This window comes from Balaenoptera acutorostrata, chromosome 14 (assembly GCF_949987535.1).
Source record: "Balaenoptera acutorostrata chromosome 14, mBalAcu1.1, whole genome shotgun sequence".
NCBI lineage: Eukaryota > Metazoa > Chordata > Mammalia > Artiodactyla > Balaenopteridae > Balaenoptera > Balaenoptera acutorostrata.
In genome coordinates this window covers 21066542-21083808 of record NC_080077.1, presented here as the reverse complement: position 1 = coordinate 21083808, position 17267 = coordinate 21066542, and the positions used below count along the sequence as shown (strand labels likewise).

Sequence of the window (17267 nt, the reverse complement as noted above, 5' to 3'; positions counted from 1 at the left end):
AAGGCTCTCAATAATATTTTTCAGTGAATAAAATGAGATTAGTAATAGATTTAGATTTGGGGATATATATATGTGTGTGTGTGTATATATATATTATATATTTGGATTTGAAGATTTTACATATATATTTGGATTTGAAGATTTTACACACACACATATATATATATATATATATATATATATATACACACACACACACACACACATATATTTGGATTTAGATCCCAAGAGAATATATATGAGATTAAATTTATGAATATATATGAGACAAAATTTATGAAAATGATGTTTTAAAAATCAAAATCAGAGAACATGTGGTAGAAGCTGGTGGACTATACAGATCAGTGTGAAGAGATCCAGAAAGACCAGCAAGTGTGGTGATCACTGAACTTTGAGGGAAGCTCTTTCACACAGGAGTCAATGGACAGTTCCAATTCATGACCGGGAGAATAAAGATGGCAAGGGCTCTGTGTGTGTGTGTGTGTGTGTGTGTGGTGGTAGTGGAAGGAAGTGGTTTTCTCTAAGTTTAAGCTGCAGTTTTACAGTGAGATCTCATTAGAACAAACCATTAATTTTGAAGAGGAGGGTTTTTTTTGTGGTTCAGTATTTTTGGCTCATTTAATTTTGTGAGTGGATCCACTTCCCCTTGTCTGTCTTCAGTTGTAATTCTTTCCAACTTTAAAAACCCAAATTACCCTTATTCATAATTTAAAATTTTTGGTTATGATCCAAGCATTGGATTGTCAGTGGTTCTCAACCAGGGGTCATTTTCCTCCCAGAAGGACATTTATTAATGTTTGGAGACATTTTTGGTTGTCACACCTGTGGGGAAGGGAGGGATGCTATTGGCACCTTAGTGGGTAGAGGCCAAGGTTACAGCGAATGCACAGGACAACCGCCACAATGGAGGAATTTTCTGGCCCAAATGTCAGTAGTGCCAAGGTTGAGCAATGCTGGATTAAGTATTTCCCACACAGCTCATGTAGCTGTGACTTTTTGGATTATACTTATTCTTTTTTCATGAGTTTTTCACAGTTCTTTTTTGATCAAATTCAAAAGATCATTGCTTTGTTTTCATATTTAAATCTGAGATGTAGTTCAGGAAATTTACAGGTGAAGATTAATCTAATGGTTAATCTCCTTTGACTCTTAAAAGTGTATTTATTTTAGGGTTAGCTAAATGCATGCCAATATTTTAATATGGAATTTAAAGAGAATAAACATTCCTCCAAAACACAAAATAGAGTTCTGTGGTGATAGTAATCCAGATGTGGGCTTTACTGGGTTGTTACTAATGTAGCAAGTCCAGGCACTTAAAGTGGCCAGTTGGAGCATATGCCACATTTATTTCCATTAAAAATATCTCACTTTAAGCACCTGTGTCTGGATATTTAGGTTTTTTTTGTTTTGGTTGCTTTTATTACAGTAACAGATTTGGAATGTAACTTACAAATTTTTAATTTATTTTTTGTTTCCTAACTATAAGATTGTTGACGATGTCAGTATGCCCTAATTCAACTTCTTTATTGAAATGTTTATTTCTAAAGAACATTTTTGCTCCTTTATTTGCTTTGAAGGAATTGCTTGTTACTTGATTACTCACAATTCACTTAGAAAAACTTTTACTTTTTCCCCTAGAGATAATTGCAGTAAATATTCATTTACAGGTTAAAATTGTTTTTCCTTTTTCAATGACCTGGTATCTATTTTTTTAGGCATTCATGTTCTACTTGTCTTTAAGGCATGAAGTACAGTAGGTTTTTGATTCAATGCCAATTTATGATGATGTATCTTAGGAACAAAGTGGTTGACTTGTTTATTTTTAAAATGCATTTTAAATTATATAAGAGATACATAAATACTGCTTACTGAAGACATTGAATAATTGAGAAGTATTGAGAGTGAGCATTTAGAGTTCCCTTTCTTCCCCAATACCATTTCCTTTCCTGGAGGCAGCTAACATTAACAGTGATCCTTGCTGAGGTTAACATGCTCAAAGTCAGGAAGAAAAGTTCCTGAATATTACTAATTCTAATCATTTTTTCCACATTGACAGAACCAGATGATACTGGAACTCCTTGAGGGATATGTAAATAGACGGTACACAAATGCATGAGTATGGATTGGAGTATCAATCCCACTACTCAAAATAATAATGCTTTTCATTGACACAGCACATTTAAACTTTGAAAGTATTTTCATAGCTATGCAGTTACTTTTTTCCTACCATCCTACAATACTTGTCAGGTTATCTTGTTATCTGTTTATGTGCAAGTTTTAGTTTTCTGTTATTTGTTGACAAATACTGTTTTCCTTATGTGCCTGCATTTCCTTTATCTACATGGCTGGTTTCTTTTGTACAGGTAGAGGTTGGGCCAGCATTGTTATTCACAGTGTCATGCTCAAATATGTTCTTAAATTCTTCTTTTTTTATCTATTACATGCCAAATTAATAACCTCACTTCCTGTACTTAAGAATTAAAATGTTAATTGGTACTTTTAAAAACTCTCATGGAAAGACCTACCACTCCTTCCAGGAAGCAAAATATTTAAAAATACACAAAAAAGGTAATATTTTCACTGTTGATTTTACTGACATGACTTTCTTATGAGTTATGGGGATTAAATATTATCAAATCCCAAGACGCCACTTATCACCAGCAATAACATTTTTGAATTCAGGGGCTGCAAGGGTATTTCATATTATTTCCTTTCCCGTATTCAGGATCCCCTGCAGGGTGGTATAACCATGAAATTGTGAAACTGTCCTCAAGGCCCGCACAAAACTCTTTCTTATATTGGTATTTACCAATGCTCCCTCCTCTTTGGACCACCTCTTGAGCCCCTTCTTCTGTTTGCAGACTTTCATGTAATCTGTTGCCCTTTTGCCATGTAATCCCATTACCCTTTAAATCTGACTCCTGCTTGCAACCTCTCCTCTCTTGAATTCACTGTCTACACTGATGCCAGTTGTATTTCTGGAAAGGATCTGGTTGTCTTTGCCATAATAGTACAAAGTGCTCTCATGCACATCTCATAGCTCCTGCCCTTTCCTTGCCCTGCAGCCCTGTCTGCATCTTCTCCTGTGCACTGCTTCGGGTGGGGAGACAGTGCGGTGGGTCACAAAGAACACATTGGACGATTGCCTTTCTCCGGAAATGTCATTTACTTGCTAGGAATTCACAGCCTCCTTGGTTCCTCCTTTAAGTGTAAGCTGCTTCTACAAGCAGTCTTTGGTCTTACTCACCATCACACCTGCAGCTAATTATTCCCTTTTCTTCTACCCGTTGTTTACACCTTCACAAGAACCTTGTCTCAGGCCAGCTTTTATTATGGCTGAGACCTGCCTGTCTGTCCTCCCCCAGGGCATGAGCTCTTTGAGCACAGGAACCTTGTCTGGGGTACTGCAGGTAAGCGGATGTGAAGGGCTCTGCCTTGATGGTGCCTGCAGACATCATACACACTCGTCCCGTCTAATGAGGTTGGATCTATAAAATCTAAATGCCCAGTTGTCCTTGGCAGGACACCCATGTAGTCAGACCTCTTCCTTCGGTTGCTGAGCAAAGACACACACTGAACACTCTGTGTTCTCACGCAGAGTGGGGAAGGGGACGTGCTGGAGCTCTGAGACATGCAGAACCAGGTGTAGAAATTACTTTGGAACACATTTCAGGGTAAAAACCCAATGGTAAATATTTTCTAACAAAAATATGCAGTATAGCTGATTTAATTCTTTCTAGGTAACATATAACTGATCGAATGATCTCATAAGAGTTTTTTTTTCTCATTCTGAATGCATTTTACTTCAATAAAGGGAATATTGGTGCTTTCTGAACCTTAAATTTAAGAACTCTGGTGGTTTCTGATAAATAAATGTAGTAACAAAGTCACTGTTGGCCTTCCCTACTAAGCGGGGGAACACTTCTTTTTAGAGTGCTTTGAGGTTAATGAACATTATAAAACAGATAAAAAAAACCCTACTGCCTTAAAATACTGTTTTAATTTGGTTTTCACAATTCTTTTGCCTATATCCTGGGTTAGATATTGGCTGCTTAAAAAGCTGTGGACATTCCAACAGGTGGGGGAGGAGCAAAATAAAATGCCAAGAATTTAGCTGTGAATAAAATCCTGGGAGGAAGTTGTGTACCTTGGAATCTTATTGTATTGAATCCAGAGTTACCAGGCTTCAGATTTCTTCTGTCCCTGGCTCAGGGGCTGCGGGCTAGGAGATGGGGTGTGTAGGGTTAAAGGAATTGTTTTAATGACCTCACATTCCTTTTCTGTGACCCAGCAGCAGGTGTTACTCATCCAAAGTGCTTACAAATCAGAGCTTTTGAGCAGTGATGGTCAATGTAGCGTTTTGACCCCTCCAAACGAGAGTATTCCATACTTTGGTTTTCAAAACTACCATATTAGTCATTTTATATTTTTCTGAGAATTTATGAGTATAAATAGGAATGAGAAATGCTTACCCTAGATTAGTACTTACAGTTTGTTGTTGCATGTGAAATAATAACAGACATTTATTTCAGAAATTTACTAGTATTTTAAAGTTTTTCATATTGCTCTAAAAGAACTGAAGTCTCCCCAGAGAAGATAGAAAGTTAGAAATTACCCAATTTAAATATCTCCATATATCTCTATTTCTATATTCATTCTGCAAGTCGATGTAGATGGTGAAAAAATTAAATACTCATTATTGTGCATTAGAAACTCATAAGTGCATCAGCTGAGTGATTTTTAAATGGGCAGAGGAACACTCTTCATGTGAACTCCTTCACTTTCTTTGTAACCTCTTTGCTGTACAATTGACCTGAAGATGAGCAGATTCTGGTTTTTTTTTAAAAGCACAGGAAACATCTGCTGCAAGTGGATTGAGATAATATTTTCCTTCTAGGGAAAGAGGAGATGCTACAGGGCAGAGCAGAGCTGTCTATCTCCCGCATTTACCTGCACACAAATGGCTGCTAGTAGTGATCTTAGTGACCTAAAAACCTTCCCCGCACTGTGTAGCCACGGGGTAGGGATGCCTTGTGAAGCTTCTGTTATCAGGCATTTCTAGAGTTTGGGCCTTTCCTCATGTACTTGGCTTCCTTCTGCTGAGCTGAATTTAGCTGGGTCTAGTCAGAACTATCATAAGCAGTAGTTCTTTCAAACAGCCACTTTTGAACATGAGTTATGTGACGGAACAAGCATTAATGTTGGCAGCATTTAAACACATTAAACGGATGCTTATACAAATATGTACTCACCCTGGTTACTCATTCCTATGAAGTGTCTGTTAGGAATAGACACCAGAACTTGAAGTGGTAATTCTTTCATGGGGTTAATCTTGGTAATAAAGCACTTGATTTTGTAGATCTGAGTAATACTAGCTACCATTTACTGCATACCTGCTCTGTACCATCTCTGTTTTTCAAAACAATCAGGCGAGGCAGTTGTTATTATTCCTATTTCATAGGTGAGCTATGGAAGCTCCCAGAAGAGAAATTGAGAAATTAGTTTCTCAAGGCCTCAAGGCTGGTAAGGTGCTGAACTAGGTATTCAGACCTTGGTCTTTCTTTTCATGGGGCACACTGCCTGTCTTAGAACTCAGTGTGGTCAGGATTACCTGCAGGAGTTTTAGTCATGAAAACACTTTTCAGATTCCTCTCTGTTCCCTTTGTTCCTATTGGGATCATCAGTTGGTCTACGTGGCTTGTCTATGTCTGTTGCTTGCCTCTTTCTTTTTTCTCATGTTTCACTGTAAGAGGAAGAGCCGGTGTGTGTGAATTGTGTTTGCTCACAAGGGTCTGTATGTGTCCGAAGGAGGGAGGAAGGGGGTTGATGCCATAAAATTTCCTCTCCTGTGCCAATGATGGGGATCACTGAGGCTGCTTGCTTCAGTCAGGGCTGATTGTGGTTAAAACCTTCTTGGAATATAATGCTTCCATATAAAGTTCAAAAATTCTTGGCCCAGGAGACTATCAATTTTCCTTATTTCAAACTAGAGTTAATGAATTGCCCAGTTACGCAGCAGTAATGCTGCCTTGAATTCTTAAAAAGTTCAGACTGGAGATTAACAGTGCAAGAAGTGGTAACAAGTTAAATGGACAGTTAAAAAGGCCCTTTATGAACTCTACAGATATATTCGTACTTTCTCTGTTTTTGCACTTTTATCTTTTACACACCCCACTCCACCCTGCCCTGATCATGTCTTCCTAAGCAGTCTTCTAGGATAAGATCTGAGAATGCTGGAGCAAACCCAGAAGAAGAGATATGTCACCAGTTGAAAATCTATAAGAGTAGTGTGGGTGTATGAGAATAGTGACAGACAGGCTAAAGAACAGAGAGAGGGAAAGGAAGCTTGGGGAAAGTGCTCAGTGTGACTGAAAGGTCTTTGAAAGCTTGCTTGGGAGAAGGGGAACGAGGAAGTGCTTGCACAGAGTGGTATAACATGAATAGAGGAGACAGAAAGGCCCAGCTATATAAGCACTTTTTGCTTCCCATCTTCATCAGAGAATGACCCTGCAAACTAGAAAGTGGAGAATGGTCATTATTGAGGGTGCATTAGAGCCTGAATTATGAGTTAGATGGAAAAACGACACAGTCCTTCAGATGCCTAAATCTACATCCTGAGTAACGTGGGATTTTACCCATGATCTCAAGGTCGGATTATGCAACTTGTGAGGAAATTACCAGAAAAAAATGGAGATGGGTGAATGTCCTAAATAAGGGGAACATTATTTTCTAGAAGCTAAAGACCTGAAGTAAGCTTGATGTCAGTTTCTGGCAAAGCTGTAGATGAATGATCAACCAGAGATCTTATATGTGATTAGGAAGGAATGTGGTGGTCACCAGGAATCAGCATGGATACCACTCATAAGCCTTGTCCGCACTCATTTCCTAAGTACTGCTTGCTTTTATTTATTTTTTGGAGGAGGGATACTAGATTATTAGATAATACAGGTTCATAGTCTCACATTTCATGTGTGCTCATTTAGTTCAAATAATGCTGACAAACTATCATTTTGGGTAAGTCTTGATATCAGCAAAGTATTTGAGAAAATCTCTTATAACCTTATCGGAAGGAAGTGGAAAGCTACTTAGATGCTAGTATTATGCTGATTCCCATGTTTTGAAAACGAAGCTGAAACGTTTGTTGGTTAATGAATGAGATGGTGTCCTCAGGGGGAATGCTCAGGTAGGCACTGTAATTGGCCTTATTTTTCATCTGGAAAGAACCCCAAAACCTAACCCCAAAAAACCCAACAGAAAAAGGATAGCTCACTGTCAGATTTGCAGATAAGAGAAAGCTGGGAGGCACAGCTGATAAGAAAGTGGAGAGACTAAAAATTCAAATCATTCTGTTGGCTTTTTATTGTTGTAGTGTTTAGTATCGTTAACATAACAAGGCAAAATTTAGTATTTATAAATATCAAGTTCTGAATTTATTACAGAAGTCAATTAAACAGTATGGGATAGGGAAAATGTACTTTTGAGGTAGTTGTGGGAATTTTGGAGTTTTAGCTAACCATAATATTATGAATAATATATTTCTAAACAAATTTAAAGAAATGAAGGAAACAAAACCCAACTCTACAATACGAAAAATAAAAATGAAAAAAAAATTTAGATGGCATTTTCTGAATGTAATATCCATACGTGAAATACCAGTTAGGTTCCCTCTTCGTCATTCATTGCAACATTTTAAGGATAAGAGTACTTGGTTCTTGGTGGCATATTTTAAGTACATTAAAAAGTTGATGTAATTTTCAGAGCATGTTGATTACAGTGTTGAGTGCAGTATCTGGGTATCATGTACTAGAGACATCATGGAAAGAATTGGGAGTGTTTAATCACTAAAAGACTAAGGGAAGACATAGTGGCTGCCTTCCAATCTGAAGGTTGTTTTTGAATAAGATAGTTAATTTATTTCCATTCCTAGGGAGGAATGAGAAGCAAATAATTGAGGAAAGTACAAGGAAACAAATTCAGCTCAATGAAAGGGAAAATAACAAATCAGACCAACCAATGATGGATGGGGGACCTTGGAAAGAAATGACCATCACTTTACTCTAGTTTTGGAGCTAAGTTGGACCTAATTATTTGTAGTCTTCAAGGTCCAGTTCCAATGTTACTACCTGTCTGAAGTCTCATTCTTTCTGCAAAATGTTCCCTTTCTCATTTCCCCCAGTACCACACACAGTAACTGGATAACAGTGGGTGCTTAGTAAATGTTGGATGAAAGAATGGAGCTGGGTAGTGGACCATACTGGGTTCTTAGATAACAAGGCATCCAACCGCAGAACTAAGAAAAATCTATTGTATTCCCTCCACTGTACTATTTATTTACTCCTGCTTTGAGTAGCCAACTTAAGGAGAGAATTGTTCTAAATTATATGAGAATGAAAGATTTTTAAGCTGATTATACCCAGAAAAGCATTTTTTACCTTTAATTTGAATTTTTAATCATAGATATTGCTCACGTTAAGCAAAATAACTTTGTTCACTGGAGAGTGTTTTGAAATTTTTAGAATGATCAAGATATCATCTCATGAGGATTTTAGGCAACAATGAAGAAAATAATTATTTTCAATGTTGGAAGTTTAAAAAAGAAAGAAAGAAAATAAATGAAAATGATGCTATCAGAGTTTTGAAAAGTTGCCTTTTTCCCAGTAGCAATAGATCTTGAGATGTAGTAGGTTGAATGCCACTGAGTAATATCCCCCTTTGTTATTGTGTTTGATTTAGGCTGATTCGAAAGTCATTGAGAAGTGGATGGATGGTGTGAAAGACTTCTTAATGAAAGAGCAGGCTGTCCAAGGAGATGCGGAAGGGCTACAAAGACAGCTTGACCAGTGCTCTGTGAGTTCTGCTGATCTAGGGAACCTGCTGTACTAAATAACATTTTCTTCTTCTTCTTATTTGCTGCTCTTATTAAAATTGTAAGAATATGACATGACAATGAACCTAGATAAAATATCTTTCATCATAAACCTTTTTTTGACTTTATAGCTAGTCAACAAATGACTGATTTTTCATATTTCTGTTTTTGGCCATGGTTATAGAATTTTAAAAAATTTTCATTTCATATTGGAGCATAGTTAATTAACAATGTTGTGTTAGTTTCAGGTGTACAGCAAAGCGATTCAGTTATACATATACATGTATCTATTCTTTTTTGGATTAAATTTTGGGTGGGGAACATAAGAGCAATTTTATTAGTTCATTAGTAGCTGCTGTTTTATGTACGGTGACAATCTTAGTGTCATAATTACCAATTGTATATCACTCTTATTGTGCCACATGGTGAGGCTTTAAAAAAAACATATTTTACAAATGAAGTTTGCCAGTAATACTTCTTGCATTTTATATTTGATGAAATCATTAAGCTTCTCTAAATTAATTAAAAGTACTATTCCCTGCTGAGAGTCAAGTATTTCCAATCTAATTTGGCAGATGGCTATACGAAACATCCAGGTGAAATGAATTTCTTAAGACAATATTTCTTAAGTAGTTAAAAGTCCTGACTCCCAAGCAGTCTGTTCTTAAAATATTTGCAGGGATACAGGCAGACAAACTGTAATAATGGCATCTACTTATATAGGCATGAACTCAACAAGGGCTTATGTTATGTTTTCAGGCATTTGTTAATGAAATAGAAACAACTGAATCATCTCTGAAAGACATGAAAGAAATAGAAGCTAACCTTCGAAGCTCTCCAGTTGCTGGAATCAAAACCTGGATGCAAGCAAAACTAGCTGACTACCAAACACAACTGGAGAAATGTAGCAAAGAGGTGAGTTTTTAAACTTCACTGCCTGTGGTTTTCAAGAGGTAGATAGTGGCTTCTCTTGACAGAGTAAACTGATGTTATAGCCCTTCCAGTTTGAAAAACTGTGGTCTAGAATAACTACAGCATGGGTGGCAGGTTGGGGCCAGAATTGGGTCATGTTTTTTTTAATGAAGGGAGGGTACTATTGTACCTTTGGCCCCTGGGTGGGAATGAGCTTGACATATTCAATAAAGAACAGGAAAGTTGTTGTAGCTGGAATAGAATGAAGGAAGGAGTTAACAGGTTGGAGAATTGGAAGATTTGAGGTCAGAAGGTAGGTAGAGATGGACTGTATATGGCCTTTGAAGCATAGATTTTGACTTTTATTTCAAGTATGATTTTACATGGAAGGCAGAGTGTTTTGAGCAAGGAATTAATACATGAAAGATCTTTTAAGATCACTCTGGCTTCCATGTGGATAATTTGCTCTGGGAAAGCAAGAATAAAAATGGGGAGAATACTTAAAGGTTATTGCAGTCTTGGAGAGAGAGGATGGCCCCTTGGACTAGGGAGATAGTGGTGGAAGTCATGAGAAATGTTGGGTTGCACTATATTTTGAAAATGGAGCTGGGAGTCTAGTAATGGATTAGATATGTGATATGAGGAAAAGTGAATAGTTAACGACAGCTCAGGATTTTTGCAAAGCTTCCACTTTGTGTGAATTGTGGTGCTATTTACTGAAATGGTGAAGACTCAAGGAGGAGCTTTTGTGGGAGCAGGTGAAGTGATGCTTTCCATACTGGAAGGATTAAATTCAAGATTACGAGACATGCAAATGGGGTCTCTAGCACTTACCACTGGCCAAAGATGCTAAGGAGGAAAGGTCAGCCAGAGGGGAAATGCCAGGAGAGCGTGAGGCCCCAGTGGCCAAGTGGAGAAAGCTCTTCACAGTGCTCAATGCTGAGGACTGCTGAGACTAATCAGAACTGGAAAGCAAGCTTTAGACTTGACAAGATGATCGCTTTTATGGACTTTGAGAAAAGTGGTTCCAGTGGAGTGGTGGGAAAGAAAATCGCATTGGAGAATGTTGAGGAGAGGAAAGCAAATGAAGTACTGGGGCAAGTGTAACCAACTTTGAGAATTTCTCTATTCAAGGGAGCCGAGAAATGAGGTCGGTGCTGGAAGGGACGTGGGGATCCAAAGAGCTGTTTTTGTAATTTTTAAAAATAAGGGGTATTACTGGAAGTTTGCATGCCGAAAAGGACTTCATTTAGAAAGAGAAAATGATGCAGAAGAGATTGAGAGAAGTGAATTGCTGAAGCAAAGTCTGTGATTAGGCAAGAGGGGATGAGGTCCCCCCTCTAAGTGAAAGAATTGCGATTAGGTAGTCCCTCTGTGGTAATGAAGGGAAGGCAACTATGTGTACAGTAGGAATATGACGTAGTTCTCTTCTGATTGCTTCTGTTTTGTTAGTGAAGTAATAGGGAGGATGCATACAGCTGAAGTGAGTGAGAAAGGGGTAAAAAACAAGAGGAGAAAATGTGAAATGCAGGAATACCCCACAGACAGTTGTGTAGGTAGCACATATCTCTTAATACAATGTTTCTTGTTTAATGTTTATACAGGAAATTTTTATATTTGCATCCCCGAGTATTTTATTTTGTTTCCCCCCGAATTCCTTTTTTTGAACAAGTTCAAATTTAAAGAAAAGTTGAAATAATGGTCGAGAGAACGGCCATAAGCCATTCCTAAATTTGCCAGTTGTTAATGTTTTACCACATTTGCCTTTTCTCTCTCTCCTCCCTCTCTCTTTACATACATACACACACACACAGGCACACACACGCATACCTTTTTTTTTTTGTTATATATGTAGTTTTGATAGGAAGTCGAAAATATTATGACATTTCACTCCTAAATACTTCAGCATGCTTCTTCCATGAAGGAGGACAATCTTCTACGAAACTGCAGTATCATTGTCACACTTAAAATACTTTCATAGTATCATCTTATATTCTAGCCAAATTCAGACTCCTTTAAATGTGCTATAATTTGATGACATGTGCTTGAAGGAGCTGGGGTTTTTTAATTAATTAATTAATTAATTAATTAATTAATTAATTTATGGCTGTGTTGGGTCTTTGCTTCTGTGCGAGGGCTCTCTCCAGTTGCGGCAAGCGGGGGCCACTCTTCATCGCGGTGCGGGGGCCACTCTTCATTGCAGTGTGAGGGCCTCTCACCATCGTGGCCTCTCTTGTTGCGGAGCACAGGCTCCAGACGCGCAGGCTCAGTAGCTGTGGCTCACGGGCCTAGTTGCTCCGCGGCATGTGGGATCTTCCCAGACCAGGGTTCGAACCTGTGTCCCCTGCATTGGCAGGCAGATTCTCAACCACTGCGCCACCAGGGAAGCCCGGAGCTAGGGTTTTTTTAGGAAGTAAATAAGGAAACTGGTTTGGAAGTGACAGTGAGGAATAAGGAAGACAATAGCTAGATGGATAGCTAGATGGTTGCATAGGTACATATAGATATTTAGATCTGTGTATCTATTTATCTACATATATACATACATACACATATGACAACGTAGAATTAATTGTGGATTATTATTGTTTCAAAGTATGGGAATAAATACGTGGGAAATTTTTAAGTGTCTCCAGCAAGGAGGCAGCCACTTGCTATGTAATTTTCTAAAGCCGTTCTAGACTGTGGTATATCACTGAGTAGTAAAAGGTTGAAGAAATTTTGGACAAACATCGTGTTGCCAAATTTTTACTTTTCTAAGAAAGGATAGACATATAAAATCAACAAATAAAAACAGTCTATTATATGCATGATATCGTGAAAGGAAAAACATCTTAATGCCAAAATGTAGAAAGTATATAATCTCAGATAATTAATGATAATTTTAAGCTTTTCTTTTTTTGAAAAGTTTGCTACAGTGTCTTTATTTTTCTCACTTCTTTGTGGATCCATGAATATTCTATAACTGACTAGTGTTTGGAAACTACTAGTAAAAAGAATTTGGGGGAACTGGGGCCCTGAAATCTGTATTTTTAAAAAAAGTTCACTAGGTTAAAGTGTTGATCAACAAGACTTGGGAAGCGGGGCTGTGTATATTGCTGGCAGTAGAGTCTCTGAGTACCATGTTGGGCAGTGAAATCCAAGCTCCTATTTAGTGCCTATTTTTATGACTGTGATCCTGTTTGGAGAGTGGAACAGGAGGGCCACTAAGTATTCCCCCTTACTCTCGAGAGAGCCATCCTCTTCCTGAACTGCCCTTTTGTCACCGTCAGTTTCACAGCCAGGCAAGCCCTGGCAGGGTGACCGCTACTGCGAGATTTCATTTGAGCGGGAGGTTGAATAGTGAAGTAAGCCCTGGATGATCTGTGTGGTATGATATCTTCTCCCACGGAAGTCAGTGTGTGGTTAGAGCGATCTTTCTGAAAGATATTTTTAGGCTTCTTAAGATAGTTAAAAAAGCTATTGAACCTGATTCAGACAAATACCTATTTTCTAATGTAACTTTTTTTGTATCTGTGTGGAATATACAAGTACCGTAGATTATCAAAACCAAAATTTTGTAAAGCAGTGTTGTATCAACATCTTTGATAGCAATCTACTCTTCTCTGCTTTTAAAAAGTGCAGTCTTAATGGGGAATCCTGTGAAAAAGGAAAAAATGGACATTTTGGTTGCTTCAGGGTTTTTTTTCCCCATAAATAAGGTTAGAGTAGATTTCCTTGAAATACATGCTTTTATGGATGTAGGTAAGAGTCCTTCAGTTGAGTATTACTCTGTCAACAGTTATGCATTTTCAGAATTATAATAGATATTTCCAGATTAATGTCCAAAATGTGATACCGAATCCCAGTTATAATTATTGTTTTCATTATTGCTTATATTCCACAGCATCAGCACAGAATGTATAAAGGGTTTCATCTGAATTTTAAACCTTAAGACTCTTTGTGGAAAGTTATTACTGTGTCTTTTGATATTAGAAACTAGAAGTTGACATTTAATGTATCAGGATTTGTTTATTCGAGTGAATGGCTTTTCCTTCCTAGATTACTATTCAAAAAAATAGGTTGTCTGAAAGTCAGGAAAAAGTGGTGAACCTGAAAAAAGACTTGGCAGAGATGCAGGAATGGATGACCCAAGCAGAAGAAGACTACCTGGAGAGGGATTTTGAATACAAGTCACCAGAAGAGCTTGAGAATGCTGTGGAGGAAATGAAGGTGAGGCTGGGACAGTCAGGGTCAAGAGGCTTTATATCTCCCCTCCTCCCTTTAAAATCAATCAGTCAATCATCTACCTAGCTGTAAGGCCTGATAATGTACATATAATCTTTCACAGTAAGATTTCAAATTACAAAAAAAAAGGAGGGTCAGCTGCTATGATTTTTGTAGGGATAGGAAGTTGAGAGTCCACGTGTTAACTTGGCCCATGAGTTGAGTCTTGTGGGCCCCTGAGAAAATGTCTTACATTAGAACCTTGGTGAGCCACAGTGAATGACTCAAAAATTTTGTGGCATCAATTATATTCACAATGTTGTGCAACCATCACTGCTATCTATTTCCAGAAATTTTCAGGAAGAGTTATTTTTTTGTAAAGAATAAGAGAGACTTCCCAATTAGGTTGGGGTTTATCTTTATTTCACCAGCTGTATTCTTCCAGCTAATACATGGGGCACACATGAATACCAAAATTTTGTTGGAGCAGGTAAGAGGAGTATTAGGAATGTCGTCAAGGGATTTAATATCAGTTGGGTCCACAGGATGTATTTCCTGTAAACTTATATTTCTGTGTCAGTAGTCTTGCACACTCTCTTTTTTTATATAATAAAAGAACTGGACATCATTCCCACTTTTCCAACACTGCTTCAAGTGTCCTTCAGTGTCGAAGCCAAAGGAGATAGTGTCTTAAAAGCTACTTTTAAAAAAATAAGAGTTGCAGCTTGCCTACAAGTATAACAAAAGCAAAAATCTGTGCAGATATTTTTTAAAAGGATTGTTTTTCACCAATGCATTATTGTATATGAGTCAAAGTAAATAAAAAGGACTTTTATTTTAGTATTTTCACAGAAATACGTTTTTTAGTGTAGCTTTCCTTGAAACTTTAAAAATATTCAGTATATAAGGTATTTTAAAGGTAGCCTACCATGTTAAGAACCATCTTATTTGCACTATTGACATTGTAGTTCTGTGAGGTTTTTTTGTTGTTGTTTGTTTGTTCTTGTTTTTTTTTTTAAGGTCACTAAGAATGAGAATTTAAAAAAAATGAGATTAAAACTCTTGATTGGGCAACATTTTATTTTTATTCTGCCAAACAACCATTAGGATTTTAAAAAAACCACTACACTTAATTATTTTATCCCAACCTAAAGAAATTTAAAACCATTAAGTAGTAAAGAGAGCTACAAGAGAAAGTGAAAGGCTGTTTTAGGTTGATTTTCCCGAGTATGAGACTTCATCAGGCACGGAAGGAGAGTCAGGCAGGAAGCTACTTTTAGATCAGATCTTCCCAGTATAACTTTGTCATCTTTGAAATGCTGTTAATTATCAGAAGGATAGATATACTTATGTTACAGGAGAAAAAAATATGTTTATATTATTTTTAAAGAATACTTCTACCATGGTGCACTTCCATTTTTGCTCGACTTCCAGTGGTCAATTAAAATTAATTCACTTAATTCTTATTATGGACCCAGACTTTGAAAATACTTCCTGTCAGTAAACATAATTTGGGATAACTTAGGTGTTAACAGTGCTGTTATTAAATGAGAATGTCTGCATGGGGACTGTGTACATTGGGGTATATAATGAGTGAAATTTTGTAGTTAGCATTCTTATTTCACAAGCACTCTCTGTAGGGATTACCTAATAATGTTCTGATTAGGTAGTTAGAATCATCTGGATGTTTTAATTTTGGCTTAGTTATTTTTTGAAAAAGAAAGAAATTGGTTCCTGAGACAGGGAGCCGGTTTTCAAGTTCATTCTGTCTTGGAACAGAGGGCGAAAGAGGATGTGCTACAGAAGGAGGTGAGAGTGAAGATTCTCAAGGACAACATCAAGTTATTAGCTGCAAAAGTGCCCTCTGGTGGCCAGGAATTGACATCTGCGCTGAATGTTGTGCTGGAGAATTACCAACTTCTCTGTAATAGAATTCGCGGAAAGTGCCACACGCTGGAGGTATGGTGTTTTTTCACTGATGCATTTCTGAGATTCACACTCTGTAATGTACTGGCTGCTTCCATATCTTGGGAAAAAAACTCCATTTTTCTTTTCAAATACTAGATCATAAAAGAAAAGTAGTTCTTTCATGATTGAGATAATAATAATAACAGTAGTAGTAATTATTAGATAATAATTTAGGTAATAGGTTGATAAAAATGAAACAGAGAAAAGAAAACTGGAGATCAAGATCAGCCTTCAGTTAGTGGAAGTTTCTTGGAAAAGTAGTTTCTTAGCTTTAGACATTTATTACACGTGAAATCAAGGTTTTCAAGGTTTTCATATTACAGATGATCTGTAGAGTCTGTTCCAGTCCTAAAATTCTAAGACATATACTGTGAGTACCTCCTTTTTTTTTTTTTTTTTGCCTGGTTAGTACACAGAGATGAATTGAGGTTTCTGTTTTAGAGCGGTGTCTAAAATTATAGGTTTTATTTAGAGTGAAAGACTAACTAGAATGTGCTGGTATTTTGCTGGACCATTTCCCCTACTCTGGCCATAGGATTTAAGATGTAGATGATTCTATGAGTTGTTTTTTTTTAATAAAATTAAGTTTTTGATTGTTTGTTCTTATATTAGTGTGACATTTGTTACATCTTATTGAAAAGACTTAAGAAGCCCTTCAGTTTATAGCAATTTAAATTCAGTTCAACCTAAAACAAATGATTGCATTGTGATGAATCCTAAAATGGTAATCACAACTGCAGTATTTAAACTAAATTCACTCCTTACTCACTTGTTCTGAATCTATAAAACAAGTGTAATGTGGATTAGTTAATAAGAAAACTACAACTCAACAAAGCCTCATTCTTTAATATTAAGATATTGCCTAACTTAAAACACCTGAGGTTACTCATTTGAGAATGTAACATTCTGTGAACATAATATGTAACATTATGTATGGCTAATCTTAAGTCCCAGTAGATGATCCTGGAATTGCATTCTACTACAGTCTTGTCCATGTTTTCTTCTCTGCCCTAATCACCCATGATTTTGCTTTTTTTTTGGTTTGTTTATTTTCCTGTCTATTATTAGCCAAAGTAACTACTCAAAATATGTTTAAATAATGGAGTCCGCAGGTTATCCCAAGCTAACAAGAGACCACCATGAATTCTGTGTCATTTCTTTGCACTGTCTTTATGACCCAGAGGTGACAATTTGAGAATGAGGAATGAAATATTTCAAGGTTTTAGTATTGCTTGAAGAATTACTTTTAGAATTATTTTGGAATTAGTTTGAGAGAAGAAAAGGAAAAGTGTAAGAAAACAAAGTAGATAAAAGA

At 37.0% G+C, this 17267-nt stretch overlaps 1 protein-coding gene across 8 annotated transcripts in view; it reads left to right on the top strand.

Moving 5' to 3' along the window:
• UTRN (utrophin) overlaps nt 1-17267 on the top strand; it is a 506643-nt gene that overhangs the window by 165490 nt on the left and 323886 nt on the right. For all 8 annotated transcript variants that reach the window (XM_057528183.1, XM_057528180.1, XM_057528182.1 and 5 more), the window contains 4 exons: nt 8734-8847; nt 9626-9781; nt 13820-13990; nt 15764-15943. In XM_057528183.1, the coding sequence (XP_057384166.1) occupies nt 8734-8847; nt 9626-9781; nt 13820-13990; nt 15764-15943 (621 nt within the window). The remainder of the gene's footprint in view (nt 1-8733; nt 8848-9625; nt 9782-13819; nt 13991-15763; nt 15944-17267) is intronic.